This window comes from Lagenorhynchus albirostris, chromosome 5 (genome assembly GCF_949774975.1).
Source record: "Lagenorhynchus albirostris chromosome 5, mLagAlb1.1, whole genome shotgun sequence".
NCBI lineage: Eukaryota > Metazoa > Chordata > Mammalia > Artiodactyla > Delphinidae > Lagenorhynchus > Lagenorhynchus albirostris.
In genome coordinates this window covers 56200844-56228824 of record NC_083099.1, presented here as the reverse complement: position 1 = coordinate 56228824, position 27981 = coordinate 56200844, and the positions used below count along the sequence as shown (strand labels likewise).

At 35.9% G+C, this 27981-nt stretch overlaps 1 protein-coding gene and 1 pseudogene across 4 annotated transcripts in view; both read left to right on the top strand.

Moving 5' to 3' along the window:
• Positions 1 to 27981, top strand: part of TBL1XR1 (TBL1X/Y related 1) — a 188305-nt gene that overhangs the window by 122330 nt on the left and 37994 nt on the right. For 3 of the 4 annotated variants that reach the window (XM_060150026.1, XM_060150029.1, XM_060150028.1), the window contains one exon: positions 23356 to 23458. In XM_060150026.1, the coding sequence (XP_060006009.1) occupies positions 23401 to 23458 (58 nt within the window). In that variant the 5' untranslated portion in view covers positions 23356 to 23400. Of the gene's footprint in view, positions 1 to 167; positions 249 to 23355; positions 23459 to 27981 lie in introns of those variants that run through there. The other variant, XM_060150030.1, reaches the window with a different exon arrangement.
• LOC132520488 (translationally-controlled tumor protein-like) lies at positions 1993 to 2579 on the top strand (annotated as a pseudogene).

Genomic DNA, 27981 nt, shown 5'->3' with positions numbered 1-27981 from the left:
TAGATCAAAGATATAAGGAGTTTACAGTGAAAAAGAGGATGTGTGTGTTTTGTTTTGTTTACAGTTACAGGATTTAAAGATAAAGAAGTTTTTGAAGTGTGTAGTGTGATGTCGGCATGGTTTGTATGACCCGAGGAACATGTTAAGATCGACATGCCTGGGCTGTACTTCTGACTTGCTGACCCTGAATTAAGAGTTTTCCGAGCTGTCACAAAGTTTATGACATTACTTTGAAGAAGCTGCCACAGGTGATTTTGATATACCACACTAAGCAAGAGCCACTAGTGGGCTAGAAACTGGAATGTGGCCTTTTTCTTTCTTCCACCCCTTTCTCCAAAAAAAAATAAAAATAAAAATAAAAAATGGAGATACAAGTTATTGAAGTTGAGAGGGTAATAGAGATCAACATAGGAGTGGATGAGAAGGAACATTGAGTTGTAGTCATCACTGAAGATTATCTTTTGGTCTTTTTAAATACTACTGACTAGTGGGAAAAAAAACATTATTCATTTATTTTCAACAAATAATAATTGGGTGCCTCTTATGAATCGGGCTATATTTCAGGCATAATTAGTGAATATTAAGGATCAAGTGTGTCCTTTCCCATAGGTTGCATTTTTTTTTTTAGCTTGCATTTTTAAATAAACATGAATAAGCTGTCATTCCTAGAATATTTAATTGCGTCACCACAGTGTTTGAAATATCTAACCTATCCCACACATTGTATGATCCAGTATGGTTTCTTTAGCGTAGTGGTCTATGTAAATAAAAAATTAATTTTGTAATGAATGTTTTCATTTGCTGCTATTACCTCTAACTGCTTTTTTATTGTTGTAAGTATTGCCCTGAAAGTTTCCTTTATCACTAATATAAGGAGGGACAGAAAAAAGAGGTGAACCCATTTCCATTACATAATGGAAAGGAGGAGCATTCTTTCAGTCTGGCAGTCTTGAGTTTCAGCACAATATGCTTCTTAAATACAGAACAATTGAAAGGAAAATAATTCCAGACTCTTACCTACTGGCTGTGAATAGGTTGAAAACCTTTCCTATATTAGATAACCCTGTGATAACTGATCGAGTAACCAGAAACTGAGAAAAGTGATGCAGATTCTTCTTTGTTTCATCTTCTCACTCTTCCTCTCCAAACCCAAATCTCTGTATAAGTTTTGATAATAGCAGATGCTCTGCGCTCATGTCTGTTTTGCAATCACTATTTTCATGGGTTCAGTTTTGCATACTGCTCATATCTAGTACTGTAGCCATCCATTTTAGGTTTTTTTAAACCAGTTTTTTAAGGAGAAAATGAGTGTATATTTACATGTAAATGTTTTGAGGTTTTAATTAATAGGGGCAACCTAAACCAGGAGGAGAAAAAAATCTCTTGTTCCCTTCAGCTCTAAAGCCTATGATTCTTAATATTTTATATATTATAGGTTGTATCAGTTAACAGTTATTTTATACCAGCAGGCCCAAAGAAAATAGTACTTTTTTCCTGATTTGTGTTATATTTATTATAATTTATGTTTTGGGCTTTTAGGTCAGTAGAGTACTTATAAAATGCTGAGAAACCTTTCAGGAGAGTGAAAATAGGTATGATTTGTGGGAACAATTCTTAAAAATTTATATGACAGTTCAAATGCTCATTGTTTCTAACTTATATATTCATTTTCATTATAACATATTTTATATGTAACATTTTTATCATAACAATTACTCTTTTTATAACTATATAGGTATTTTAATTGAGGTTGAGTGTTTTTGAGATCAGTGGCCTAAATAGAACGTCATATTTTTTTGAAAGAATGTTTCTTTTTCCTTTTGTTCAGAGAATTGTATAAGAAAATTCTGCTCCAAAAAGCAATTTTTAGTTACATAATTGAGATTAAAAACAAAGATTAACTTTTCCTCTGCCCCTGAAGCACACCGTGCTCACTCTGAGCTCCAGGCTCCTACTAAGCTAGTGCCGCCGTCATCTCCCCCAGTCCCCATTATGATTATCTCCCGGGACCTCATGAGCCGTGATGAGATGTTCTCCGACATCTACAAGATCCGGGAGGTTGCTGACAGGCTGTGTCTGGAGGTGGAGGGAGATGATGGTCAGTAGGACAGAGGGTGACATTGATGACTCGCTTATTGGTGGAAATGCCTCTGCTGAAGGACCCAAGGGTGAAGGTACTGAACACAGTAATCACTGGTGTCGATATTGTCATGAACCATCACTTGCAGAAAACCAGCTTCAAAAAAGAAGCCTACAAGGAGTACATCAAAGATTACATGAAGTCAGCCAAAGGGAAACTTGGAGGACAGGGACCAGAAAGAGTAAAAAAACCTTTTATGACAGGGGCTGCAGAACAAATCAAACACATCCTTGCTAATTTCAAAAACTGTCAGTTCTTTATTGGTGAAAACGTGAATCTAGATGGCATGGTAGCTCTGCTGGACTATTGTGAGGATGTGTGACCCCACATATGATTTTCTTTAAGGATGATCTAGAAATGGAAAAATGGTAACAAATTTGGCGGTTACTTTGGATCTGTCACCTGTCATCATAACTGGCTGGCTGCTCCTTTTCATCCACACGACACCAGGACTTAGAGAAATGGGACTGATGTCATCTTGAGCTCTTCGTTAGTTTTGACGGTGATTTATTTGGAGCTGAGGCATTGCTTTCGAGAAAAAATACGTCATGTAGTTTGTCTAAAAATAAAATGCATTTAAACTAAAAAAAAAAGATTAAATATCTGATTGTAATCAAGGGGTTTTACTATACTAGTAAGAAAACTTACTACTAATTCCTTGGTGTTTTTGAAGTAAACTGATTCTGAAGTTGTCTCTGGGTGTAGACAGTATTCTCTTTTCCCTAAATGTGTTTCCTTCTCCAAAAAAGAGATGAGGTTGAGAGCAATGAGAAGAAAAGCACTTTCACTCGCTCAGTTGTTTTGTGTGTGTGTGTGCAGTTTTTTTTTTTTTTTAACTATTGAGCACCTAGCATGCCTTTGCATCATATTGAAGGAAAAAGGCTATTCTAATACCTGTACTTGGGAAGCAGAAAATTGATCAGCAATTTGATCGTCTGGTGAAAACCCTTGGAATATGTCTAGATGAATTTATACCAAGTCATCTTATCTGGAGTTGTTTACTATCCAGAGAAAGAGTCAAGCCCGGGATTTCATATTCAAATCAGGATCAGAAAACTAGGATACATGTTGAGTATGAAATAAGTCATTGTATTGTCTCTGCACTCACTACCCTCATCCTTATAGATTTCCTTATCCTTCCCATTCATTACTGTGGAGAAAAGGCTAGGCTTCATATATTACAGTGGTCTAGAAAAGATGAAAGGCTTATGAGAAACTGGAAGAGATAAAGAGAATTAAAATTTTTCTTTTGCCTTCCAAATGACATTTTCAGATGGTTACTTTTAAACAGAATCCAAACAAGGTCTGCACACTGCTTTTGGTTGCTAAATTTCAGTCTCTTCCACCTGTTGGTAGAAAAAAATTTGTCCTGTCAAATTCCCCACATTCTGGATTTGGCTAATCACATCATTGTGGTATTACTAATACATTCTACTGTCCTCCTGTAACTTCTGTAAAGTGCTAGTGAGGTATGATTAAATTCACTTTTAATTCTTCGATCACGAAGTCTTTTCTTCCTTCTGCCTCACACCATGGGGCATACACCATCTGGTTGTATCACTTTCGGTGGTGTTGATGTTGATTGGTGGATTTAGTTGTTGTTAGTCTGATCTATCCATTATAAAGTTCCACATCAGATATTCCCCTGGTGGTCTTAGTGTCCATTAATGATTGTTGCCTAGATTCTTTATTTTCTTAGGGATAGAAAATTGTTGTTTTAATTATATCATTGTTTTTGCATTGATTAGCTGGAATTCTGTGAAGAAGGACTCTTCCTTGTCAAGTATTGGGATACTGAACTAGAACTTGCACAGCAAAAGCAGGGTATGTGCTTGAGTTGTTTTAGTTGTCAGTTTTTAGACTGATGAGTTGGTGGTGCCCTCTCAAGGTGACCAGTGCTGTGAAGTTTATTTTTAATTTTTATAATCTCATGGATTAAGAACTATTTTTGAGGTGTTTTAATCCACTGCGATTCCTGTCTCCTTTTGACGTGACACACGTGGCCTTCGGTTGTTTCCTTGCTTTCTTGCATGGCAAGATGTTCCAGGTTTTCTGCTTCAGCCCTGAAATTGGTCTTTCCTCCAAAGCATTCCTATTTTTATGAGAAGTGTTTATTTAGAGACTACAGTGAAAGCATGGAGTGCTTTTTACTACTAGGTTGTCATTAATCGCTGCTAGGCCTTTTTGGAACAAGGAAATGCGTATTTAGTAAGAGAAATAAATCACAAATTCCTGCTTATATTTCAATTCAAATTTAAGATTACTATAGGGTTTTAAAGCTTGATTTGTGTGAATTTTATTGAAAATACATCTATCTGTATTATAAACATGAAAATAATTTTAATTTTTTGTATGCAGTTCCATCAGATAAATGATTTTTATAAAAGTAAAACGACCAAACTTATTTATTATCAAGAAAAATTGTTCCTTGAGATAATGTGACACATTCATCCTCTGCCTTCTCATCCTTCCTAGCATATTGCTATATATCTTTCAGGTGTAGCCAGCTTGAGGAGTACAGACAGTACTATACCATGAAGAGAAAATGAAAAGATTTTTACTGCTTCTCTATTCGTATATATTTTTTTCCTTTCTGAAAATTTTGATTTGTAATGGATTTAACATAATTTCTTATTTGTTTTATATATATTTATAAAAATATTCAAATTAGTAATGCTAAAGAATTACTATAATAAGACTACAGAAAGAAGTTTAAACTTTCTTTGTGATTCTTTTTTGTCCCTGGGTTATATCCTCTAGGGATATATGCAGTCAAAATACTACTTTAAAGTATGTTAGTTTTCTTTATGATTATAAATAATTTCACTGGTTTACAAAAATAAAGATTTATTTTCCAAATATTTTGCATGTAGATAATGTGGGTTGGCTGTGCCTCTGTTCTGTGTCTTCTCATTTGGGGATCCAGGCTTTCAGAGCAGGCGCCATGTAGAACATGCTCATTCATGTGGCAGAAGAAAAGAGTAAGAGCACTGGCAGATACTTTTTTTTTTTTTTTAAGATTTTTTTGATGTGGACCACTTTTAAAGTCTTTATTGAATTTGTTACAATATTGTTTCTGTTTTGGTGTTTTGGCCATGAGGCATGTGGGATCTTAGCTCCCCAGCCAGGGATCGAACCCGCACCTCCTGCATTGGAAGGCAGAGTCTTAACCACTGAACTGCCAGGGAAGTCCCTGGCAGATACTTTTAATACCTCTTAAAGCTGTGATTGGACAGCTCATCTACTCAGTTTCCGTTGGCCAAATTATGTCACATAGCCAGGGTCCAAGGGTTACGGTGGGGATGAATAACTATTGCAGGAAAAGAGAAGAGTGATTAAATTCTGAACAGTAATACATTTGACGACATAAAGTTACTTAAATTATTCCATGCATGTTGATGCCATCATAGTTAACATAATTAGTGTTGGTCTGAATTTTGTTTTAAAGGGATTTTATCTGATAGCCAAGCTAGAGAGATAACTGAAGGTCAGGGGAAAAGGCTTTTTTGTTAGCCTTCGTTTACAGCTGCCATCTACACTTTTGGAGGGGTAAAATGATGGCATCTTTGTTTACTAATCCTGGGCTTTCTCTGCTTAATGACTGTTACAGGTTGAATTGTGTCTTCTGAAATTCATTAGTTGAAGTGCAAACCCCCAGTACCTCAGACTATAACCTTATTTGGAAATAGGGTCTTTACAGAGATAATTATGTTAAAATGAGGTTATTAGAGTAGGCTCTAATCCAATATGACTGTTGTCCTTATAAAAATAGGAAATTTGGACACAGACACACAGGAAAAACAGTGTGAAGAGCCACAGGGAGATATGGCAAGGTGGCTAGAGTAATACATCCAAGGAGCCAAGGAAGCTAGGAGAGACCCTTCCTCAGCACCTTCAGAAGGAGCCCTGCCAACACCTTGATGTTTGGACTTCTGACTTCCAAAACTGTAAGGCAATAAATTTCTGCTGTACGCCACCTTATCTGTGGTACTTTGTTATGGCAGCACTAGGAAACTAGTACAGTGATGTAGTTTGACAATGCTGTCCAGTTTGGCTTGATTGTAAGGGTATTGGAAGAAATATAAGCTATACCTTTAGGTTACTATATCAGAAGGGACTTTATTGTCAGGCTAAAGAATTTTGGACTTTGCTAAAGGTGTGCCTTAAAATAGAAGTTTGGCAGTCAAGGCTAGAAGAAACTAGCTTGAGAGTAGTTTATTCTTTTAACCTTTATAGTTTAATAATGGAGTAGTTTGCTGCTGAGGAGATGAAAGAGGAAGGATGCTCTGTTTAAAGTACCTTCAAATCTGTTGTCCTTTCAAGCTCTGAAAACGTGCAACATAGTTGAGTTGGTTCTCTCTAAGCTGGAGTTCTTTGTTTAACTGCATACCACTAAATTTTATAGTTGATTTGTTAGGGGAGTTTTGAAACTTAAGTGTATGAGTTGAATTATGTCCCCTCAAAGATATGTTGAAGTTGTAACCCCTGGTACTTGTGAATGTGACCTTATCTGGAAATAAGATTTTTGCAGATGTAATTAAGATGAGGTCATTAGGGTGGGTCCTTTTTCCACTGTGACTGCTGTTCTTATAAAAAGAGGGAAACTTGAACACGCACCTAGGAGAAGGGCATGTGGTATGTGAAGACACAGACACAGTGGGAAGATGGCCATGCGAAGATGGAGACAGGGATTGGGTTGCCACAGGTCAAGGAATGGCTGGGGCTACTACCCAAAACTGGAAGAGGCAAGGGAAGATATCAGAGTGCTTTCAGTTGAGTAAACAGGACTTCCCAAACTTTGCTCTGCCCTGTATTCACCTGGAAATCTTTTAAAAATATTGCTATCTGGCTCCCACCTCCAGAGATTGTGGTTTAATAAGTATGGGATGCTACATGGACAGCAGGCTTTTTAAAAGTTCCCCAGATGATTTAATGTGCAGCAAATTTTGAAGAACCATGGGGCTAAACCTTCTAGCTTAGTCAGATATTCTCCCAGGTCCCTCTGCGCATGCAGTTTTGATTAGCCTCTAAGTAATACACTTCCCCCTCCCCCCACCAAATTTGATTGTGCCTTGGCCTGTCATGATTTTTTTTTTAATGTTGTATTCTATTCTGTTCTTGCCAGCTGGTTAGGCATGTGATTATATTCATCTTCATATATGATGAATTATTTATAAAGTTGTTCTAAGATGTCTATTTGTATTAAAACATCAAATACATTTAAAATTTTTCTAAGTCATATATGTATATCTGCTTTTGAAGGTTGAATTATATTAGTGTTACATAAGTTGCAAGTAAATGAAAAAATAACTTAAATTTGTGTTGAAATAGACTTGTATTTCATGAATTATACAAGTAGTATAATTATTCAAATCATTATTGACCATTTCCTACAAGATTATATTAGGAATGATAAATTGAAGGACCTGAAAACATCCACCTCCTCGAATATTTCTTTTTGTCTTCAGGTCTCCCACTTTGTATCATTTTTTTCACGTTGTTAGATCACAAAGTGAGTAACATCCAACATCTATAGATATATTCTGGGTTAGTAATTTCTCCATGAGAAATTAAAAACTTTTTTGTCCATGTGGTAGTCTAAAAATAAAATAATATACATAACACATTTTAGATCATCTGGGTGGCCACTTTGTAACAAAGTAAGACCATTTGTGTTTATTTTAATCCTGTAGTAGACATTGTACATAAAGTACCTTGGTATTTTATTTTTTTTAATTTTCTTTTTTAATTTTGGCTGAGTTGGGTCTTTGTTGCTGTGCGCGGGCTTTCTCTAGTTGTGGCGAGCAGGGACTACTCTTTTGTTGCAGTGCTCAGGCTTCTCATTGCAGTGGCTTCTCTAGTTGCAGAGCATGGGCTCTAGGTGCACGGGCTTCAGTAGTTGTGGCTCACGGGTTCTAGAGCGCAGGCGCTCAGTAGTTGTGGTGCACGGGCTTAGTTGCTCTGCGGCATGTGGGATCTTCCCGAACCCCAGGGCTTGAATGTGTGTCCCCTGTATTGGCAGGTGGATTCTTAACCACTGCGCCACCAGGGAAGCCCAGTACCTTGGTATTGATAGGTAGTTTTTTTTTTTCATTTTATAGTTGGAAGTGCTTTCAGATGAGGACCATGCCTAGTGTTTTTATTTATATTTATATGTTAGTAACAATAAAATATACAAACCAACTCTTGGGACTAGTGTGTTACTTTGTTTTCTTATAGAAGGTACTTGGTATTACTCAAATTTGAGAAACACTGAGTTAAGGTAATGTAATTTATGCATTTGTTATAAGTTCCTTGGAAAGCAGGACATCAAGCCATTATTATTCATTGACATTTTGTTACATCAGATTGTTAAGGTTGTCATCTACCTAACTTTAAGGGATGAAATGTATTTGTTGGCTGTGTTGGTTGGGGACCTAGTGTAGAAAACCTAGAGTACAACTACCGATTGAGGAGGGCAGGGGCTCAGCTGGTTTTAGATTGTAGGGGGTCAGAGGTGGGGCTCAGGGGGAAGCTGGAGGGAGTTGTCAAGGCAGAGAGTTTCATTGGTAGAGTAGTGCTAAGTACTGGAGTGCTAAGTATTAGAGTGCTCGGAAAGGAGACTAGTCTGGGGAAAGGATGATGGGAGATCCTGGGGACAGCTGTGTTTACCCAGCAATTCTGCCTGGGCCTAGGTTTCTCTACCTGGCAAAAGGGTGGTAATAGCTTATATACAATATCAAAAAGAAGGGAAACTCGATTAGCTTAGGCTTGAATTTCTTCTAATATATCCACGGCAGTTATTGATATGGTTAGGAGTAGCAAAATGAGTGTGGATTAGTTACTTGCCGTTATTAAACACAGATGTGCCTCTGTTTCCAGGATCTCCACTCCCCACATCTCCTCTGCGTCTTTCTTTTGTGTCCTCACAGTGCAGAGAGGCAGGTATGGAATTTGTACCATGTATAGCCTGGAAATCTGACTATAAATAATTGCAGATTTGTTGCTCAGCTAGCTGTCTCCTTTCATTTCTCATGTAGCTAACAGATGGAGTATATGATTTAATTGATTCTGTAGTGCCAAGGCCCTGCATTATTTGTTTCCATGTATATGGTGAAGAAGGCTGCCATTGTTTGCAGTGTTGAATGTATTCTCTTTAGGAAACAAAGGCTGCAAGACAGAGACCAGCTTCATGTTTCAGTTGTTGGGGAAGGGATTGAAGCCCTTTGGAACCTGCCACTTAACACAGATGTGAGGCTGGGCAGACATGCAGGATAGTGGGAATCCACACCATTGGAGGAGAAACTGTCACGGGGGCAGTGCTCCTTTACCACAGCCTCCACACCGTTTCACTGCTTTTTGTGAAGGAATTTGATAAAAATATGGGATGCAGCCTGGAATTTGGCTGTGAAGACTATTCTGTACAATATCATTCTTTGTATTAATGGATTTCTGTATTGCAGCATTCAGGGCCTAGAACAGTGCCAGGCTTATATTAGCACTCAGTAAATGTTTGTTGAATGAAGGACAGAAAAACTGAATTTCAGTCAAATTATTGAAATTTACACACAAGCGGGTATATCTGGAAAGAAGTTCACTTATAGGTGTAGTCTCAGAAAATGTATAATTTTCACTCCTCCGTATTTTAGTTAATAGATTCCATATGTTTTATCAAAACTAGAACTTTTACATGAAGATGTTTATGGCTTTTAAGTACCTTTTTTGTTTATTAGGTATAAATTTACAGGATACCTAATGTAATTCCAGTATGAACATAACAGAAATCATACCACTCATGATTTAGGTCATATTATAGTAAGAACAATATTGTGGCATAAGAGGTCTATTTCCCCAGGGAAACTCTTGAATTTTTCCAGAAAACATTAGCACCAATATTGCCAAGAGGGAATCAGTTTTTATACTAGCAGGTCTAAAACATTTTAGACATAGTACCTCATTACATTCTTAATTTATTAATGACTCTAGAAAAATTTTCTTTAAATGGGTTATAGCTATCAATATATGCTGCATCAGAAATTAACACTGTGAAGTTTTATAGTACTAATGCATTTTAACATAACAGTAACAAACCTATCTATAACATGTTAACACACATAATATGTTTTACGGAAAATGATTTTCAACACAAAAAATTTCCATGAGAAGAGTGGCGTTGTTTTAAATTTTTGGAAGTCCCTGTTTAATCTCTGGTTTAATAGAAGACATCTGGGTTCTCACATCTGCTTCTGCATTCACATGTTGAGATACATTGTTACAGTGGAAATTTAATGGCCTTTCGAGGATAGATAGATGTAATTTTTTTAAATCAAAATAAAAATTCATTTTTCAAATAAATTTGGATGTTCTTTGCTACTACACCAAATCTCAACAAGTGGATAGTTTCTTAAGGGTTAGGTGCAGTGCAAGTTCTGAAAGTGTATCAATGAACATTTTGTATTCTGTTATATTAAAATCCATTAGTCTCTCTTGAACTTTGAATGGATTGTTTTCCTCATGCATAACCTTATGCTAGTCATTGGGAAAATATTTGTTCACTGAGTTATACAAATCTTCCAAATGTTCATTACACAATAGAAAAAACCAGAGTCATTAACATCCCCACTGATCTCATCACAGAAATTTTGGAGTAGTATCAGGAAGCTCTCAAGCTCATGGTGGCTGATAAATTTTCCAAATCCTAATTATCTCTTAAAAGCTTAAGTTTTATTCTTGCCAACAAATATTGTTAGTTGTTTTCTTAAAAGTGACAGATTCACTTTGTTTATTTGCAAGAAAATGTCTGCCAAATTCTCAATCTGAAAAACCATACTTCGTGAGTTGTTTGAAGTAAAAATGGTGTTCCATGAAAAAAGTAGCTAGTTCAGCTTGCAATTCAAACATTTTCACAGTGCATTTCTTTGAGACAACCGTCATTTTAGTGTGCAACAGAAATACTGTATGTGTACTTTTTGTTACAGAGGATATTGAAAAGGTGTAATTTCAGGGTTAAGATTTTAATAAAGTGTTTTTCCTCCTTCATCAAGGAACCTCTCAGTGAAGAATTTTTGTGAGTTTTTTTTTTAAGTGCCTGGTGGTGAATAGTATAATGACTACTAATACTGTAAGGTGTTAGTGCCTTGATTCCTACTAAGGTGTGAGCAGTTTTACCAACTATTGATTTGTAATATCAGTGTAACCATAAATTCAATGAAAACATATTTTATAACAATATTTTATATTACTGTAAAAATAATTTTGATCTTTAGGACCCCTTAAAAAGTCTTGGGACCCCAGGGGTCTACAGACCTCATTTCTGTACTAAATAAAATAATCAAACTTTGTCATGGGCATGACAAAGATAATGAATCTGGGTTTTAGTTTTGAGCACTTTGAATAGTGTTAGCCGTTGAAGTACATGTACTATGAAACAGAAAGAAGCATCTTTTAATGAGATACTATTAAAAGTCTGTCTTTGCAGTTATAAAGTCTATATAACCTGACTAGGTAGAGTACTTACAAAGGATGGACACGGGAGACCCTTCTCCCCGTGTGGTTATGGAGTGATGTACTTGATTTGTTTCTCTGTTGTGTTTTTTGTCTGTCTGTTTTTTAAGCAGAAAATCTTACAGGATAGTTCTACTATTTTCTCTTACCCTGTGAAATTGACCTATGAGGTTTTCATGGTGGAATCCCTTCTCACTCCACCTTTTTCAATAAAACTTTGGAAGCCTACCTCAATTCATATATATCAGCAATTTCTACTCCATTTTCTTTTGCCTTTTGTCTTCAAGATTTACTCATAGCTGGGTTGTGTGTGTGTTGTGGGGGGGGGGTGTGTATCAGTCTGCTGAGTTTTAAACTTGGTTTTACATCATCTTCTCTTGATTTGAATAAGCATGTATTGCCCATTGGGATGAATGTGATCTCTTTACATCTTTTTCCCATACTTGGACACCTGATCTATATTAATCATACATCTCTGCTACCAGAACAATCTTCTGCACATTTTTACTACTGCTCTCCCAAAGAATTTACCACGTATCGGTATAACCAGTCCGTGGACACTTGTTTTGATTCACTTAGGGCTTAGTAGTCTTAGTTTTTATCTACTTAGTCTTTTTTTCTTTTGAGGAACCAAAGAATATCTATTCCTTATTCAATAAATTGTTTCATAAATACTGTTATAGGTAGTATTTGTTTACATCTCTTTGAGTTTGTTACAGCTGGTACCTTATTCTGTTTATTTTGCCTGCGATATCTCAGTTTTAAGCCAAGTATCCATTCATTCAGGTGACTGTCGTCTTAAAGTTTTAGCTGCATTCCAGTCTTACAGGTCCTTGTAACATTTCTGTTCCAAAGCCAGAATAGTAAGTTTTTAAACTGAGAAAATCCTGTTACCATTCTTATATTGGTTCCCATTCCCACAAACTCAGAGCTTTTCTTGCTACTGGGAGGGGACTAGGGTCTTGATTTTTATTTTCTTACCTGACTTTTCATTTCCAGACTTTTCCTTCCCAAACTGACTGGGAATGACTAATTACTGCTTAATAGTTGAAAAAGACCAGAACTATGGCCTATCTTCTGTTTCCTTAGTGTTTTAATTTCTTGTCCTTCTTTATTCCGCTGTCAGCATACCTTGACTATAATTTATTCAATCATTTAACACATGTTTATTGAATCCATCCTTGAATCACATAGTTTTATATTTTAAAGGGATTTTAGAAGACATCTGTGTGAACGACCACTTTTTTATATGTTTGGGAAGTTGAAATCCACACTTGTGGACTGTGAAGCAGCTCATCAGAGGCTTTTTGGGTATAAAAAGAAAGAGCTGTAGCGAGTGTCAGTTGAACTTTAAAGTTGACTCATCACATAATGCATGCTAGTTTACTCTTCTCAGTCTAGAGAGCTTTGCTGAGACTCTTAAAATTGCTTAATTGGGATTCAAAGTTAGTGTTCCCTATCATCAAATCAACGACACATGTTCTGTAAAAACAGTTCATTGTTTTGTGAAAACCACAAGGTATTGTGGGCTAAACAAAAATGGGTGATGCGTTGGAATTTACACACAAGCCAGAGTTTGTAAACCCCTGATACAGATCACAGTTGAATCAAATGATTGACATTAGAAGTCTCAGTTGCTAATGAAAAATTGGTTTGATATACCTTTTGCCTATGCTTTTATATAAGTCAGTATTTATAAAGGATAGCTGGTCCTAATAAGCATTATGCATAATAAGTTCTTAAATATTTCTTAATGAGGTGGACTCATTTATTTTCCCTTTTCCTAATTCCTGGAGATGTCCATCTGAGGTCTGACAGTTTTAAAAATCCTCTCATGCACTTGTAAGCCTATTAAAAAATGCTTTATTAAAAATCACTATGTGATCTGGTACTCTCTTAGCCGGCAAGATTTACATGTAATACTCTGTGTACTTGTACTGACTCAAATCATTGAAGTTTAAAAGTGAAAGAGACTACTGTCTGCTTCACTTTCCTCATTTTCTAGATGAGGAAACAGGCCCAGAAGATTTGTCTAAAATCATACAGGATACCTGAGATCTTATTTGTCTCTCATGTTATCTTTAATTTACACGAGAGCTCTGGATTCCAATGGAAAAGGAAAGGAAAAGCAATTTAGAAGTTTATCCCTTCTCAGTTATGCTTTAAATTCTTAAGATTCACCAACTTTGTTGACCATTAATCTGATAACAAAACAAACAAAGCAACAACAACCAAAAGAAAAAATTCTAACAGCACAAAAATTGCCTACAACTACAGCCATACTTCAGAGATACTGCAGGTTCGGTCAGACCACTATAATAAAACGAGTCACGTGAATTTTTTGGTTTCCTGGTGCATATAAAATTTACCTTTATACAATACCTTAGTCCATTAAGTGTGTGATAATAGCATTATATCTTAACAGATACATACCTTAGTCCATTAAGTGTGTGATAATAGCATTATGTCTTAACAGATACATACCTTAATTTAAAAAATACTTTATTGCTAATAAATACCATCATTTTGACAATGCAGGGTTGCCACAGACCTTCAGTTTGTATAAAAATAAAAAAAAAAAAACCAAAACACTTCAGGACAATAAAACGAGGTATGCCTGTGTTAAAAAAAATAAGAAATCAACATTTATGTAAAATATACATATTGCCAGGTACACTCTTAGTAAAATTATCTGAAAGATGCTCATGTGCCCAAATTGGAAGGTGAAAGTCAGTGCTAGTGCTTGCTAGTTTCCCTTCACAAACTATCTTGTCTACCTATTTTTTTTTTAATTGTATTTGTTTCTCTTGGGTGGGGGTGGGTACTATAGACTTTTTCACTAGGACATTATATTCTCATTATTAAAGATACCCTTAAAAAACTTACATAAAAAATGAGATACAGAACTAATTATTTTAAAAGGGTATTTTCTCCTTTTGAATAGTATGAGTAAAAATTATCTCATAAGATTGGGTCTTTAAAAATAATAGTTTAAATTCAGCATTTATCCTAATGTCAAGAGTGGTAGAATTTTTGTTTGTTTTAAGGAAATGCACTACTGTGCTTCTCTTTGGACTTAATGTTACAGGCATCCATGAAAAGACATCCTTAAAATGTCTGACAAATAAACCATGGTTGTAGTCCAGGGCTAATGCTCTATGAAATGTATGTCTGCTGTTGTCATTAATGCTTTAAGAAATCAGTCAAATGATTTGGTTTTATTGTACTGGGTTTTATATTTTGTTTTAAATTTGGTTAGTATTAAAATACGCTGAAATACATATTTCAGTTAGAGCTTAATGTTTTTTTCTTGAGATTATGTGTTTCTAAATCCTGATTTGTTGCATTTTATGATTTACAAAAGTAAGTTTTGTAAACATGATTTCATTTAGTCTAATACAATTTTGTGAAATCTTAATTTAACATTGCAAAAGTTCAGAATGTACCTTATATACATTTTAAGCTATATTGCGAAAGACTTCAGAACTAAGTCTCAGAATACACCTTCCTTCGTTGTACCATATGTACACAAAAGTGTTATTACCTAACATTAGTAGGATTTTAATTACTGTTTTTAAGGTAGTGGGGAATTAAGCATAATGCAGTTTTTTTGTGCTGTTCATGAGAGTGTTGCATGGCGAGTGGGTGGAGGAGACAAGCGGGTACTGTGGGGAAGAGGATTATGAAGTGTTAATGCATCCTGTTAATGTCGTCATCTTTGACAATTACAGGACAGGATAGGTTCCTAAAGACAGAGGCAAATTTTCAGAAAGGCAGAGCCTAGCAATCGTGAACTTAACATTGGTAATTTTAAAGTTCTCCAGTGAATGATCAGAGTTTTACAGAATTTGTGATGATAGGTATGTATCAGTTTACTAGGGCTACCATAGCACAGTACCCCAGACTGGGTGGCTTATAAAACAACAGAATTTTATTTCCTCGCAGTTCTGGAAGGTGGGCATCCAAGATCAAGGTGCCGGCAGGTTTGGTGTCTCCTGAAGCCTCTCCTTGACTTGCAGGTGGCCGCCTTCTCCTTGCCTCCTCACAGGGCCTTTCCTCGGTGCACATGCATTCCTCGTGTCTCTTCCTCCTCTTAAAAGGACAACAGTCACGTTGAGTTATATTCACATTATTAAAGGTTTACCCTAATGGCTTCATTTTAACATAATCACCTCTTAAAAGACCCCATCTCCAAATAAAGTCATATTCTAAGATACTGGAGGTTGGCCTTCAACGTATGAATTCTAGAGGGGTACAGTTCAGCCGTGAGATGGTAATAACCACCAATAACTTAGCTAATGGATAAATTGATTTAATTTCTTTCCTCACTCTATTTCATTTCCCTTCCATACACTTTGTTTTGTTGTTGTTGTTAGTTGTCCTAGTTTGGTATTTTTGCAGTGTGTCATGGTTTTAACAAGACAATTTGACAATTTCCTATGATGACCCATGGAGATAGCACGGCAGTGGATGAACTGTTACTTTACTTCACAGGCAGATTGAGAATTTATATACAACAAATTTTGATACATGATTCTTTGTGAGTTTAGAAGCTGTTATTTAGCAGGGAATTATAAGCAGTTTGTTTGTGACTGTAGTGGTGGCTGACCATTTAGGACTGCCAATCATATCAAGGTCCATGTAAGCTGTGTAGTGATAACCTGTGCTGTACATATATCCTTGGCAACATATGTCATGGCTTGGAATTAGCAACTTCCTAGGACCTCCTAGTGCTAAGAATTTTGATTCTTTTTATAGTTATTACATTCTTTTACATTATACATTCCATACTTTTTTTTTCTTCTCTGAGGAGAGTCAGTATAGTATTTGAGTAACATTTCTGAATGCCCAGATCTGTATATAGACGTGTAATTCTCATGTGTCGGTGCTATTGCGTTAAAATGAGGAATATAACACTGAAGAGGAAATTATATAATGTGTATGTGACCTAGCCCCATACATAGCATGTAGCAGCTACTCAATAAATGCAAATAGTCTCCTGTCTCATTTTCCTTATCAAATTAATGAGAAGCAGTGTACACACAGATGGGAGCAAAGGCAACTTGGTGTGCTGCAGACATTTTGAATTAAAAGGAAAATTAGTTCTTCCAACACTGTGCCTATTACAGAAACCTGTAAGCCACCCACATTTTACATCCTTCACCTGTCTGCACCCCCAGCCTCAGGGTGTATGCTTTCATAATTTTCTGTATTTTTTCTTATCTAAGTTGGAGTTAATGGTTCTCTATCTTCCCAGCAAGATCTGGTCCTGGCATTGGGTAGCCATGTCTCTAGCACCTGTCATAGTGCCTTACACATTGGAAGTGCTCATCCAGTTTTAAACGAGTGAATAAAATAAATCTGTCAGAAAAGTAGTGCTTTAGTGCATTTTCCCCCCATAGGCTTTGTTAATTCATCACCATTGTAGTGTTTACTTTTCACTTGTCATTGCCCCATCCTCACAAATGTGTCTAGTCAGCATTTGTTTGGGTTGGTTTGTCACCCCAAAGTAATACAAGTAACTGGAAGGTATGACCTTCCTGTATGAAGCGGTACCAGAGGTACCACTTGCCATGAGCAGTGAATTGTAATACTATACTCTGGAGCATTTCTGCTGGGATGTCCTGTTTTACCTCTAGTTTAACACATATAAAGTGTGACTCCCCAGAGGCCTGTGCTCTCTAGGCAGTCCATTTCTATAGTAAGTCTTTTCACTTTCTAGTCTGGAAGCAACTGGGAATTTTTGGATTCCCACCCCCCTCTCCACTCCTTATCTCTCCAAATATAGTCTGTCACTGACTTTAGTCACTTTCTTGTTTTAAAACATTTCTTGGGTTGTCTGCTCTCTTTAGGTTGCAACTGACAAATCTTCACTGGATTATACAGTAAAATTCATTTTTGACTTCTTCAAAATACTGTGGTAAATTAACTTCAGATAGTATTTGATCCAGTTGAACAATAGATATTCAATGTCATCAAGGACACAGTTTCTCTTGTCTCTGCTCTGCCCTCCTTCTCTTTCTCTCTGATAGCTCTGTTCTAACCTCAGTGATGCACATTCATCCCAGGCTTCACAGAGTGCCCTTGTTGCCTGCCCACTCCTGTGAAAGGAGGAGGTTGACTTTCATAGAAACCAGCACACGTCTTCTAATGTTTCACTTACTGGGAGTGATTGAGTTGGGACACGTGGGGTATGGTGTGAGTCTGTGGAGGAGGAATGTCAGCCCTAAACCAAAGATATGATTTGCTGGTTGGCTTAAGCAAATAAATGCCTTCCTTTGGACCAGGAGGTCCATCCCATTTAAACCACAGGGCTGAGAATGGAATAGGTCTCCAAATGGAAGGCAGTAGTAGTAAAGTAGTACTGTCTTTCGCAGATAGTGTCAGTGAATGCTACAAGAGGCAAGCCACAGTTTTCTTCATCTTGCGAATTATGGTCACCCCATGTCTCAGCTGCTGAGTTCCAGAGAAGCCTGAGTCATTCTTTCTGCTAGATGGACTCCCAACATATCAATCACGTTGGGCCCCTGTGGGTCATTAATGTTTATTTGGAAGGGTATCCCAACATGTCCAGGGTTACATTGTTTGATAATTATTTGTCAATATTAAAACAACTGTTATTTTAACATCAGAGTTCTTTTAGCAGCTTTTAACATTGTTGCTCTTTTTTTCAACTATTAGACAGCTATGGCCAGTAGTTGTAGATACTGTATTTAAAGATACAGTTTCTCTTTTGTCACCAGTCTTGATAATACTGAGTATTATTTTTAACTGTTTGCTAATGTTATGGCCAACATGTTTTTGTTGTTGCTGTTGTTTATTATTGGTTAAGTTGAACATTTTCCTTATGTTTCAGCTTGAGGGGTCCTGAATTGGTTGTCTTTTGAGTGGATCTAATTTGTTGGTATTCATTAAGAATCACAATAGCTATTTAGCTATTCCCTTTGTCCGGTAATTTACTTGTAGGGACTTTTCCTGATCTAGAGGACTATTCATAAATGTACACCTACCAAAAAGAAATGGAAGAAAAAACAACTTTAAGCATAAATAGTCTTATAGGAGTCTTAGAATAGTGAAAATTTAGAATCATCTAAATGTTGAACAAAGCAAAAGTGAAACTAATGTGTCTGTTATGGGATACTATGCCACCACTGTACATTTTGGACTAAATTATTTTTGTAAGATAAAGAAATTTTGATGGTGCATTCGATTTTGGATAATGCAAAGGTTTTCAGACCTCTAAATAGTGTGTTGTAAGCAGGAGATTTAAGAATATCTTTATTGGTTTTTTTTCTCTCTGTCCATAAGTTTTACTGTTTTTTCAATCTTGTAAATTTAAAATAATGTGATTTAGGATAATAGTTGGGCTCTGGTATGCTCCAGAAATGGTATCAGAAAAGAATATAGTATCTGTCCTATTTGAGGCCAAAGGTAGAAATATGCTAGATGTGTAGAAGAACAAACGAGGAGATGGTTAATACTTGGAGCAGTTATTATCCAGTTTGTGAATGCTGAACTCAGTTTTGTGGTGCTGAAAATGCCGTACATATTCAGTTGAAGGAATCGTAGCTGAATTGCATCAGCAGTCCTGTTTTTGTAATATTTGCTAGATTGTTGTCTATAAAGTCTTGAAGTAAAATATTTCATACTAAACATTTAAAATATTAAGTGTGCTTTTAAATATAAACACTTGGCTAAATATTGGTTAAGATTGTAATTTTTGGTTTTACTTCTGGCTACTTTAATATAGCTGTGGGTCTTGAATTAAGTAATTGATTGCCTGTAACTGATGGAAGTTTTGAATAAAAGCTTTTATGATTTTACAAGCTGTTTCTGAGACTTAGGAAAGTACAAAGGTATTTATTTTTTTTTTTTTTAGAACTCAGTCATTTACTATTTAAGGATGAATAGGTATGATCCAGCAGAATATACAAATAAAATGCTTTGTGATTTTAGGACGTTTTGGTTTATTTTGGATATCTTGTTTAAGAGTCCATCAGCTCCTTGAGGGCAGGACTTATTTTACACATAGTAACCTCTACCAGGCGTGACATTGAGGGCTGGACCTCTTTGGTATAGGGTAAAGATTGGATGAGTGTCTCACTGTTGTTTTGTGACCTTGTTTAAGGGTAGTTGTTCTGAAAGATACCACGATGGAGGAAGTACAGTGGTAAGGTTTTTATGTGCACCCTGAAAATCGGTGATAGCTGGTATGAGTATCTGGTCTTCACCTGGGGCAGATGAAGACTACATCATATTATAGATGTATAAACAAATCAAAATGGACCAGTTCTGCAAAGCTATGGTGAGTCCATTAATGAAAGTGGTGGCATTTTCTTCAATTTTGCTCTCTGGCATACAGGTTTTTTAAGGTGTTTTGAAAGTGAATACTGGAGTTTTCAAGCAGGGAATGTCTTAATGTTTGTTTGTTTGTTCAGTGGAGTATAATTGCTTTACAGGGTTGTGTTAGTTTCTGAAATGTTGTCTAATTTCCTGTTCTTTTCAGGTGACCTTTTGATGTTAGAATTTAAACAGACCAGTTTCATAGGAAAGCATATTCTAGAATTAAATGTCTTTGAAAGTGGATAAACTCAGGTCTTTACAGAGTCTATGTAATTTTATTGCTACTGTGACTGAAACTTTTAATGCAGGATTGCATTGACTTTGCTGGGGTTTTTTTTTTCTCTTTTCAAGGACACATTTGTTTGTATGTTTCTCTTCACTGAAAAACTGTCAATTCTGCAAGGCTTGGGACAACTTTATTTCGTCTATCTATTCCTAGCTCTTAGCACAGTGCTTTTGTCCATCCTAGGGATATACTTGGTATAAGGGAAAACAATAATGTTCTTTCTCTCCAGGAATATAAGAGCTAGCTGAAGTAGGACTAGAGCTAGAATAACCCTTTTGAAATTTGAACAATTTACCCTTTTCCCTTTAAAAAAAAATTTGGTTCTGTAACTTTTGGTTACAGAAACTAATCTGGTACCATGATCAATGTAATAAACCCATTCATAGCAATTTGAACAGATAAGAACTTTCCTGTTCTTCTTGTTTAGTATTTCTTGTTGACTTTAAAAAAATACCACCAATAATATGTATTTATTATGGGAATTTTTATAGATAATAATCTATATCATTTTGACTTGTGTTTTTCTTTGCCCTGGAATATATTAGGTGATGCAGAAGCACCCATGATCACTGCTTTAAGTTGGGACATTTTGGTGACCTTTGCTTACTGGAACCAGGCCTTGTTGAAAATTTTTACATAGGTACTTCAGTGCCATTATTCATTATTTGAATATTGGACTGAATGATATATTAGAGAAAAAGAATACTTACTCTGTTTTCTTTACCAGTCTTTTACTAGAATTCCACTTAACCAATCTCATTTTGGGAAATCCTCTTCATCAAGCAGTGACTCATTGTTCCCCTGACAAACAGATACCTATGATTGGTCAAGTTGTGATTTAATTTCTTATAATGATAAAATGGGTGGTGTGGTTTTATTTTTTAAATCATTCAGTCAACAGGCTTTCAAAATTGACTATTGAGTACCTACTACGTGTGCCGAGCACATTATTACACATTACTGTGGGTCAGGATAGAATTGAGCAAGATGTCCTCCAGAGCACAGATCATCGGCTGTGCCGCAGGGACATCTAGACAAGGGGTCTTGAGCCACAATTATAGGAGTATTTACCTTTATCATTCTGTTAAGTGTGATGCATATGTGTATCACATTCAGGTGACTAATTATAGTATTTGAGTTAAATCGGGGCGGGGGTGAGGTGCATTTTTCTTCACATGAAGGTGGTCATTACTTTTCCTCCATGGTTTCTCATCTCAGTAAATGAAGTACTACTCATCCAGATGTCCTAAAAGATTCTTCCCTTTTCCTGAACTCTGTGTCCAGTCAATCACCCTTGAGTCTGCTTCCTAAATATCTTTGGAATCCTAGTATTTCTCTTCAGCTCTAATGCCACAGTCCAGGTTTTTAGGTTACTCCAGCACCCTCCTAACTTGGCTACCTTTCCTTCTAGTCTGTTCTTCGTATTAGAATTCTGGATGATCTTTTTAAAATGTAAATGTGGTCATTCCCCCTCCCTGCTTAAAACCTTTTAGGGCATTACTTTTCTCTTAAGTGATGGTTTCAAGGCCCCTCTCAAGCCTTGCTTCATGTTTTCTTTCTTTTTCTTCCCCCAGCCCTTCCACCGACTGTTGCTGCTCACTGGATCGCTCCTGTTCCTTGCCTTCCTCCCCAAATATTCATGTTCTCATTCTCCTCCCATCTATCCTTCAGGTCTGCTGTTGGGCTCTGAACAGGAAAAGTTTGCTGACCTTTTCTTTAAATCCCTTCTGTGACTTGAGAACGGATAAATATAATTAGGACATATTTAAGTTATGTTTCAGTTTCCTTCTTTCCCTCCTTCTGAGAATATCATTTGAGTTTTCAGAACTGTACTCTAGTACTGGAGATGTATTTCCAGACTACTAAGATTGGTTAGGGCTTCCTCTGTGTATTTCCAAGGGGCAATTGTTATTACCTCCTTGTTTGTCTTTCTTTTTTTCTGAGATAAGCTCGATGAGTGTTTAGTCACCAGGTTTTCCATAATTTACAGCAGTAGCAGTTCCTGTCACATAGTAGCCTGCTCAAGTGCTTATTAATTTGTGATTTTTAAATATACTCTTAACCCTGCATCGTAAGAGATTCATGATGCCACAGAACAATCAGCATAGGCCAATGATCAGTTACCCTTTTACACTGAATAGATGTCAGTATATCCTTTTTTTAAACAAGGGACCAAGAAGCTATAGTCTGTGGGCCAAGTCTGGCCCACTAACCTTTTATAAGGACCACAAACTAAAAAAGGTTTTTAAATAAGTGCTGAAAAAGAAATCAAAAGAAAAATATTTTATGACACAACAGTGTCACATGAAATTCATATTTTAGTGTTGCTAAATGAAGTTTTATTGGAACATGGTTTCTGGTTTTGCACTACAACTGCAGATTGAGTAGTTGTAACAGTGACTATATGACTGCCAAAGCCTAACGTATTTACTGTTGGGCTCTGTACAGGAAAAGTTTGCTGACCTTTTCTTTAAATCCCTTCTGTGACATGAGAACGGATAAATATAATTAGGACATATTTAAGTTATGTCTCAGTTTCCTTCTTTCCCTCCTTCTGAGAATATCATTTGAGTTTTCAGAACTGTACTCTAACCTCTCTGCCTTATGCATTCCTAGAGCTTTTTGAAACTTGAACATTGCAGATTAGATGTTGAGAAGTTAGAGACTTCATGTTCTACTGAATTACGTAGACAAAACCAGCATGGATGGCTCATCCCTCTTCCAGTAGTCTAAAATCAGTCTTTTCCTAAATAATATTCTGATTCTTAAAATATACTGTTTTTTTTTACAGTTAAGGAGAAAAAAGGAATGACTTTTTATGCTATTTGATATAATCATTAAAATATGATGCCAAAGGCCCTTTTGTAAATTTTGAATCATTTTTGCCAATATGTTGCAGAAAAAGAGACCCAGCCGTGTTTTGGTTGTATAATCTATTACTAATTATTGGAAGTAACTATATTTGTTAGGGTTTATTAATAGGCAATATCTAACCTTCATTTTACATTATTTAATAAAATCATATGGTTTTTACAACATTGTTTACATTTTGTTTAAAATATTTTATTGAGAAAATACTTAATTAACTTTGTTTTATTTTTAGGGTTATATCCTGTGTTGTGACCTCATGGTTTAAGTGGGAATAAAGATGAGTATAAGCAGTGATGAGGTCAACTTCTTGGTATATAGATACTTGCAAGAGTCAGGTGAGTACTTTCATAAAGTAAATAGGCCTCAAATTATTTTAATATTCTCAAAATAACTTTTTATGCATTTGAAATTTGTACCAGTCCAAACTGTTGAACTTTGTATGTTTCCTTAATGTCTGGACTGCCATTTTAAAGCTATGTGTTACTGCATGGTTTAACTCTCTGACTCTTTCAAATATGTTGGAATCATCTCAGGCAAATATTTGTAACAAGTGGTTTGGCTTTCACTGTTCAAAGACCATTTTTGTAATTTGTAATGAAGTGAGATTATTGCACACGGTTGGTAGGAACATACAAATTCTCAGATACCATCAATTTGATAATGTATATTCAGAATCCTCAGCTTAATGTTACTGGTCCTGATTGCAGTTAGCATGTCAAAAGGTAAATTAGCCATATTTTTTCGTAATGCTTTCATAAGTGTCATCCCAATTGATTAAATGTGTCTTTGACCTGAATTTTACTAATGTATTTCATTGGGGGGTGATTAGTAAATATAAATCATTGAAAGTCATTTGTAATCAGTATTAAGTCAGTGATCTCCCAGTTTTCTAGATAGATTAAGAGGTGTTGTCATAAAACAGAAGGAAAACTATGAGGGAAGATGTGGGATGGATTAGGGGAAAAAAATGTAAAAGTAGAAGAGGGAAAAACTTGGGTTGGATGGGACATAGGATGGTGGAGAAGATGGACTGCAGTGGTAAGTTAGGTTGTTAACATGAGATTGAATCATTTGGTGGTTGAAAAAATGCTGGAGAGGTTGAATTTTAGAAATTATAGTTTAAAGTTATTGAGATGTTTAGTAAGGTACGGTTTGGTATAAAAAGATAATTTTGGTAGTCACTTTTGAGAGGGGATGGAAGGAATAGAGTAGAATGTTGAGCCTTCAATTTTGGTTTGAAACTCTAGTTATTTTTCTTATAGGGCTTAGTTAGTTGTTCTTTCTTAGGCAGGGAATGTAAACAAGGCCTTAGATCTTAGATTCTGCTTGTTGAGATGTTCCCAGCTGCACTCCAGTTCTGAGCTTTTCTCTTGGGCATGGGATTTTCTATTCCCAAGCACCATCACTTCTCCTCTCTGGCTTGGAACAGCTGAGAAAATTATGTCCAACAATGGTAGGGAGGGAAAAAGGGAGAAGAAAGTAAAGTAACCAAGAATGCAGAATAACTTGTTATGAAGCTTTGAAATTAATAGATCTTGTTTTGCTTTGTTTTATTTTCAATTGGTATACTGGTATTGAAGGCATATCCAAGGAGGACATCCATAGAATATCTTGCATAAGATATAATGATTAATAAAGTGGAAATGGTAGTGATTTAATGACTGTTACATACGTAACATGTATGCTCATGTTTGGATATTGTTATATAGTACTTTGGACCATTTGGAAAGAATTTGTTGAGTCAAAATGAACTCTGGTTTTTCTGCCTTTGAATCTGACCACCAGTTAAGCTAGAGCTTTGAGGCCTTAGACACTAAAGCAAAAAACAGTGTGAAACATTAGTACATGGGAAGTATATTGTAATGGCTTGTAGATATGTTGCAAAGGCAGCTATTTAGGTTCAACCATATGAAACTACTGTTTCTGGAGATGAGAAGCAGTTGTAATGCTCAGCAGCATCCTGTGGTTCAGCCTACGCTGAGGTGAAGTAGGGGAAGGTGAAGTTAGAGAGATGAATGAACGCTCAAATCTTATTTCCAAACAGAAACCCACAGGTTGATGTTTTATGTCGCTATAAGAAAATACAGCAAGTGAAAGGGACAGTAAAAGAATACTCTGGATTAATTTCTGAAAGAGTGTCCAGTGATTAAATATTATGAAAAGTCTTAAAGTTGCTTATGTTCTCAGAGGAAATGCTTCTAAATTTCATGCTTTAAGGTATTTTATATTGCAGTAAACGTAAAGCAAGAATAATATTTTTTCACAAAAAACTTTGTATGGTAGACTGATATTTATCGTATTAAGTCTGTGTAATTGTTAACTGTGTTCCTAGTTGTGCTTTGTGTATTCTTTAGAAAACTTTATACTTTGCAGTCGTACTGGTGATGAAGTATGATGTTAAGCCACATCTCTAAAAATGTGAACACCAGTCCCTTTATAAAATTGGTAACTTCCTGTTTACATTATGTTTTATAGGGGAAAATCAGGCTACACTGATGACATTTTTTTTAAAATACAGAAGTGACTTTATTATGGGTTTACATTGTAAAATAAAATTGTCTTCCAGAAAATTAAAATATAAAACAACTTGATAATAGTACATGGTTGCTAATTATTTACAAACTCACTTTAAAAACTCAAAATCGAAGATTGTGCCATTTTTCCCTAAATCTAATTCTAGATCTTGAAATCTTTGATTATGTTGAAACTGTTTTCTCCTGCATGAACTATTAATACAGAGTTTTCTCATTCAAATGTAATTTGTTCAGGAAAGGTCACAACATAAATTTGCTTTATAAGCTTGAATGTATAGCACACACATTGGAAAAGCACATGTTTGTTATTCTCAACACTCAGAACTCTGTGTTAGGCAGTGGTTTCCATCAGATTTGCTCTGGCAGTTGTTTCTTAAAAGTCTTTAATTTTTTTGTTTTCTCCACACAGAGGGAGAAATGACACCCCCCCTACCCCCTCATATCTCTGCTTCAGAAAGACTCTGAAACTGTAACAACCAAAATGATAAACTACTGAGGAAAAAAGCCCACTCAAATTGATAGGTCCCAAATTCCTTAACTCAGCTATTGCAGACTAATTTTAGGTGTGAATAGCTCATAAGTGTATTCTTTCATGCCAAATAATGTCCGATTTATGATTTTTAAAAACATAATTGCTGTAAATGTGGGCAGTACGCAGCCTTCGTATAGGTTCTGATAGGAATAATTGAGTAAATTTCCCATTTTGCCTTATTAAATTACACATTATCTTATATTGCGTAATGTGGTGAATCTGGTGCTCATTTGAAAAGGAAGGAGGTACTTTTCAGACGAGCTTGTGTTTTGAAGACTGCTGGGGAACGGAATGAGAAGTCAGCATAGTGGTACTTCCAGTTTCCTTTTCTGGCCCCGCCACAGAAAGGATGGACGCAGTAAGAAGGTCCGAGATAGAGGGTGTGTTCCAGGGAGAGGGAAGGGGACCTGGTAACACTGATGACATTTTGACTTTGCTCTGCTGGTGGGTTGACATGTTCTAGGTGGTTCTTAGGCACTAATAAGTTTGAAAGCCACTGGTCTGTGTTAGTTGTAGGACAGTTAGAACTTGACAAGAAAGTGTTGCATGTCCACAATATCTTGAAAGAAAAATTATATTTAGTAAGTATTTGAGCTAAAGTAGAAAGCCTGAAATGTACATACTGAGGTTTGGAATGTGAGAATATCTCCTAAAGAGGGAGCTGCCCCTAAAGTGGTGTATTTTTATTTGTAGGCAAGGATTAGCAAGAATGATGAGGCATGTTTATGACATAAAGGATACCGTGAGACATTCATTTGAAATTAATTCCAGAGATAAGAGATAGGAAAGAATTTAAGAAATATCCGTCAACTCAGGACAGGTTTCAGATAGAGCTCGGAATCTAACCCATCTTAACACTTGCCACTTGTGATTCTTATCTCTAATTATACATTAAAATGGCCACTTTTGTAGTGGATTGTAGTTTTTGGAATCACCTAGTCCAGTAATTCCTTCTCTGGGTTGTTTTGGAGATTCAGTATTTATTTATCACCGTAACTTACAAGAATTTCATACTCTTACGGAGAATTAGTTGTTAAATAGCTAAGAAAAAATGTCAATTACTTTCAGGCCATAGTTATTTCACTTGAAAGATTTAAAACAATGCAGAAGAAAGAATCTTAATATTGCTACCTTCCCTCTAAAAGAGTACTGAATCGGATTAGGAGATAGGAAGAAAAGAAGTATTTACAGCAAAGAAAATATCTGTGCCAAGACATTCAAAGGGCTGGTTTGTAAAGACCTGCCACAAAGGAAAGTAAAATTTCCTTCCTGCTTGTCTCATTATCTGAAAAGTTCTCAGAAAGTCTAAAAACACCTTATGAAAGTCTTGTTCTTTTTTGATAAATTTGTGATTTAGAAATAATGTTTTCAGTAAGAGCCTCTCATATTCTCTGCAGTGTTTAATGTTGACTGGACTGTGGTATCCATCTCCAGAGGAAATAAAATCACTTAAATTGTTTTAATCTTAAATACTTTATACTGTGTGCTAAATCTTCTATTACGAATATTATCAGCACTAGAAAATATTACCTGTTAAAAGTACCCCCCCGCCCCCAGATACATAACTTCTCAGAGCTCCCCATTTTCTCATTCATAAAATTTGTTACTTGTTGGAAAGGGACTATAGTGCGATAGCCTCAAATGGTTTATAAACTTCTGTTTGAAATAAACCATCCTTCTCTATTCATTAAAATTAATTAAGAGGAAAGTTTATTTATTATGGGATGGTTTTACTGTGTTGGAACTTTTGTCTTTCTTATTTTTATCTCTAGAAAGTTCACCCTAAACATAT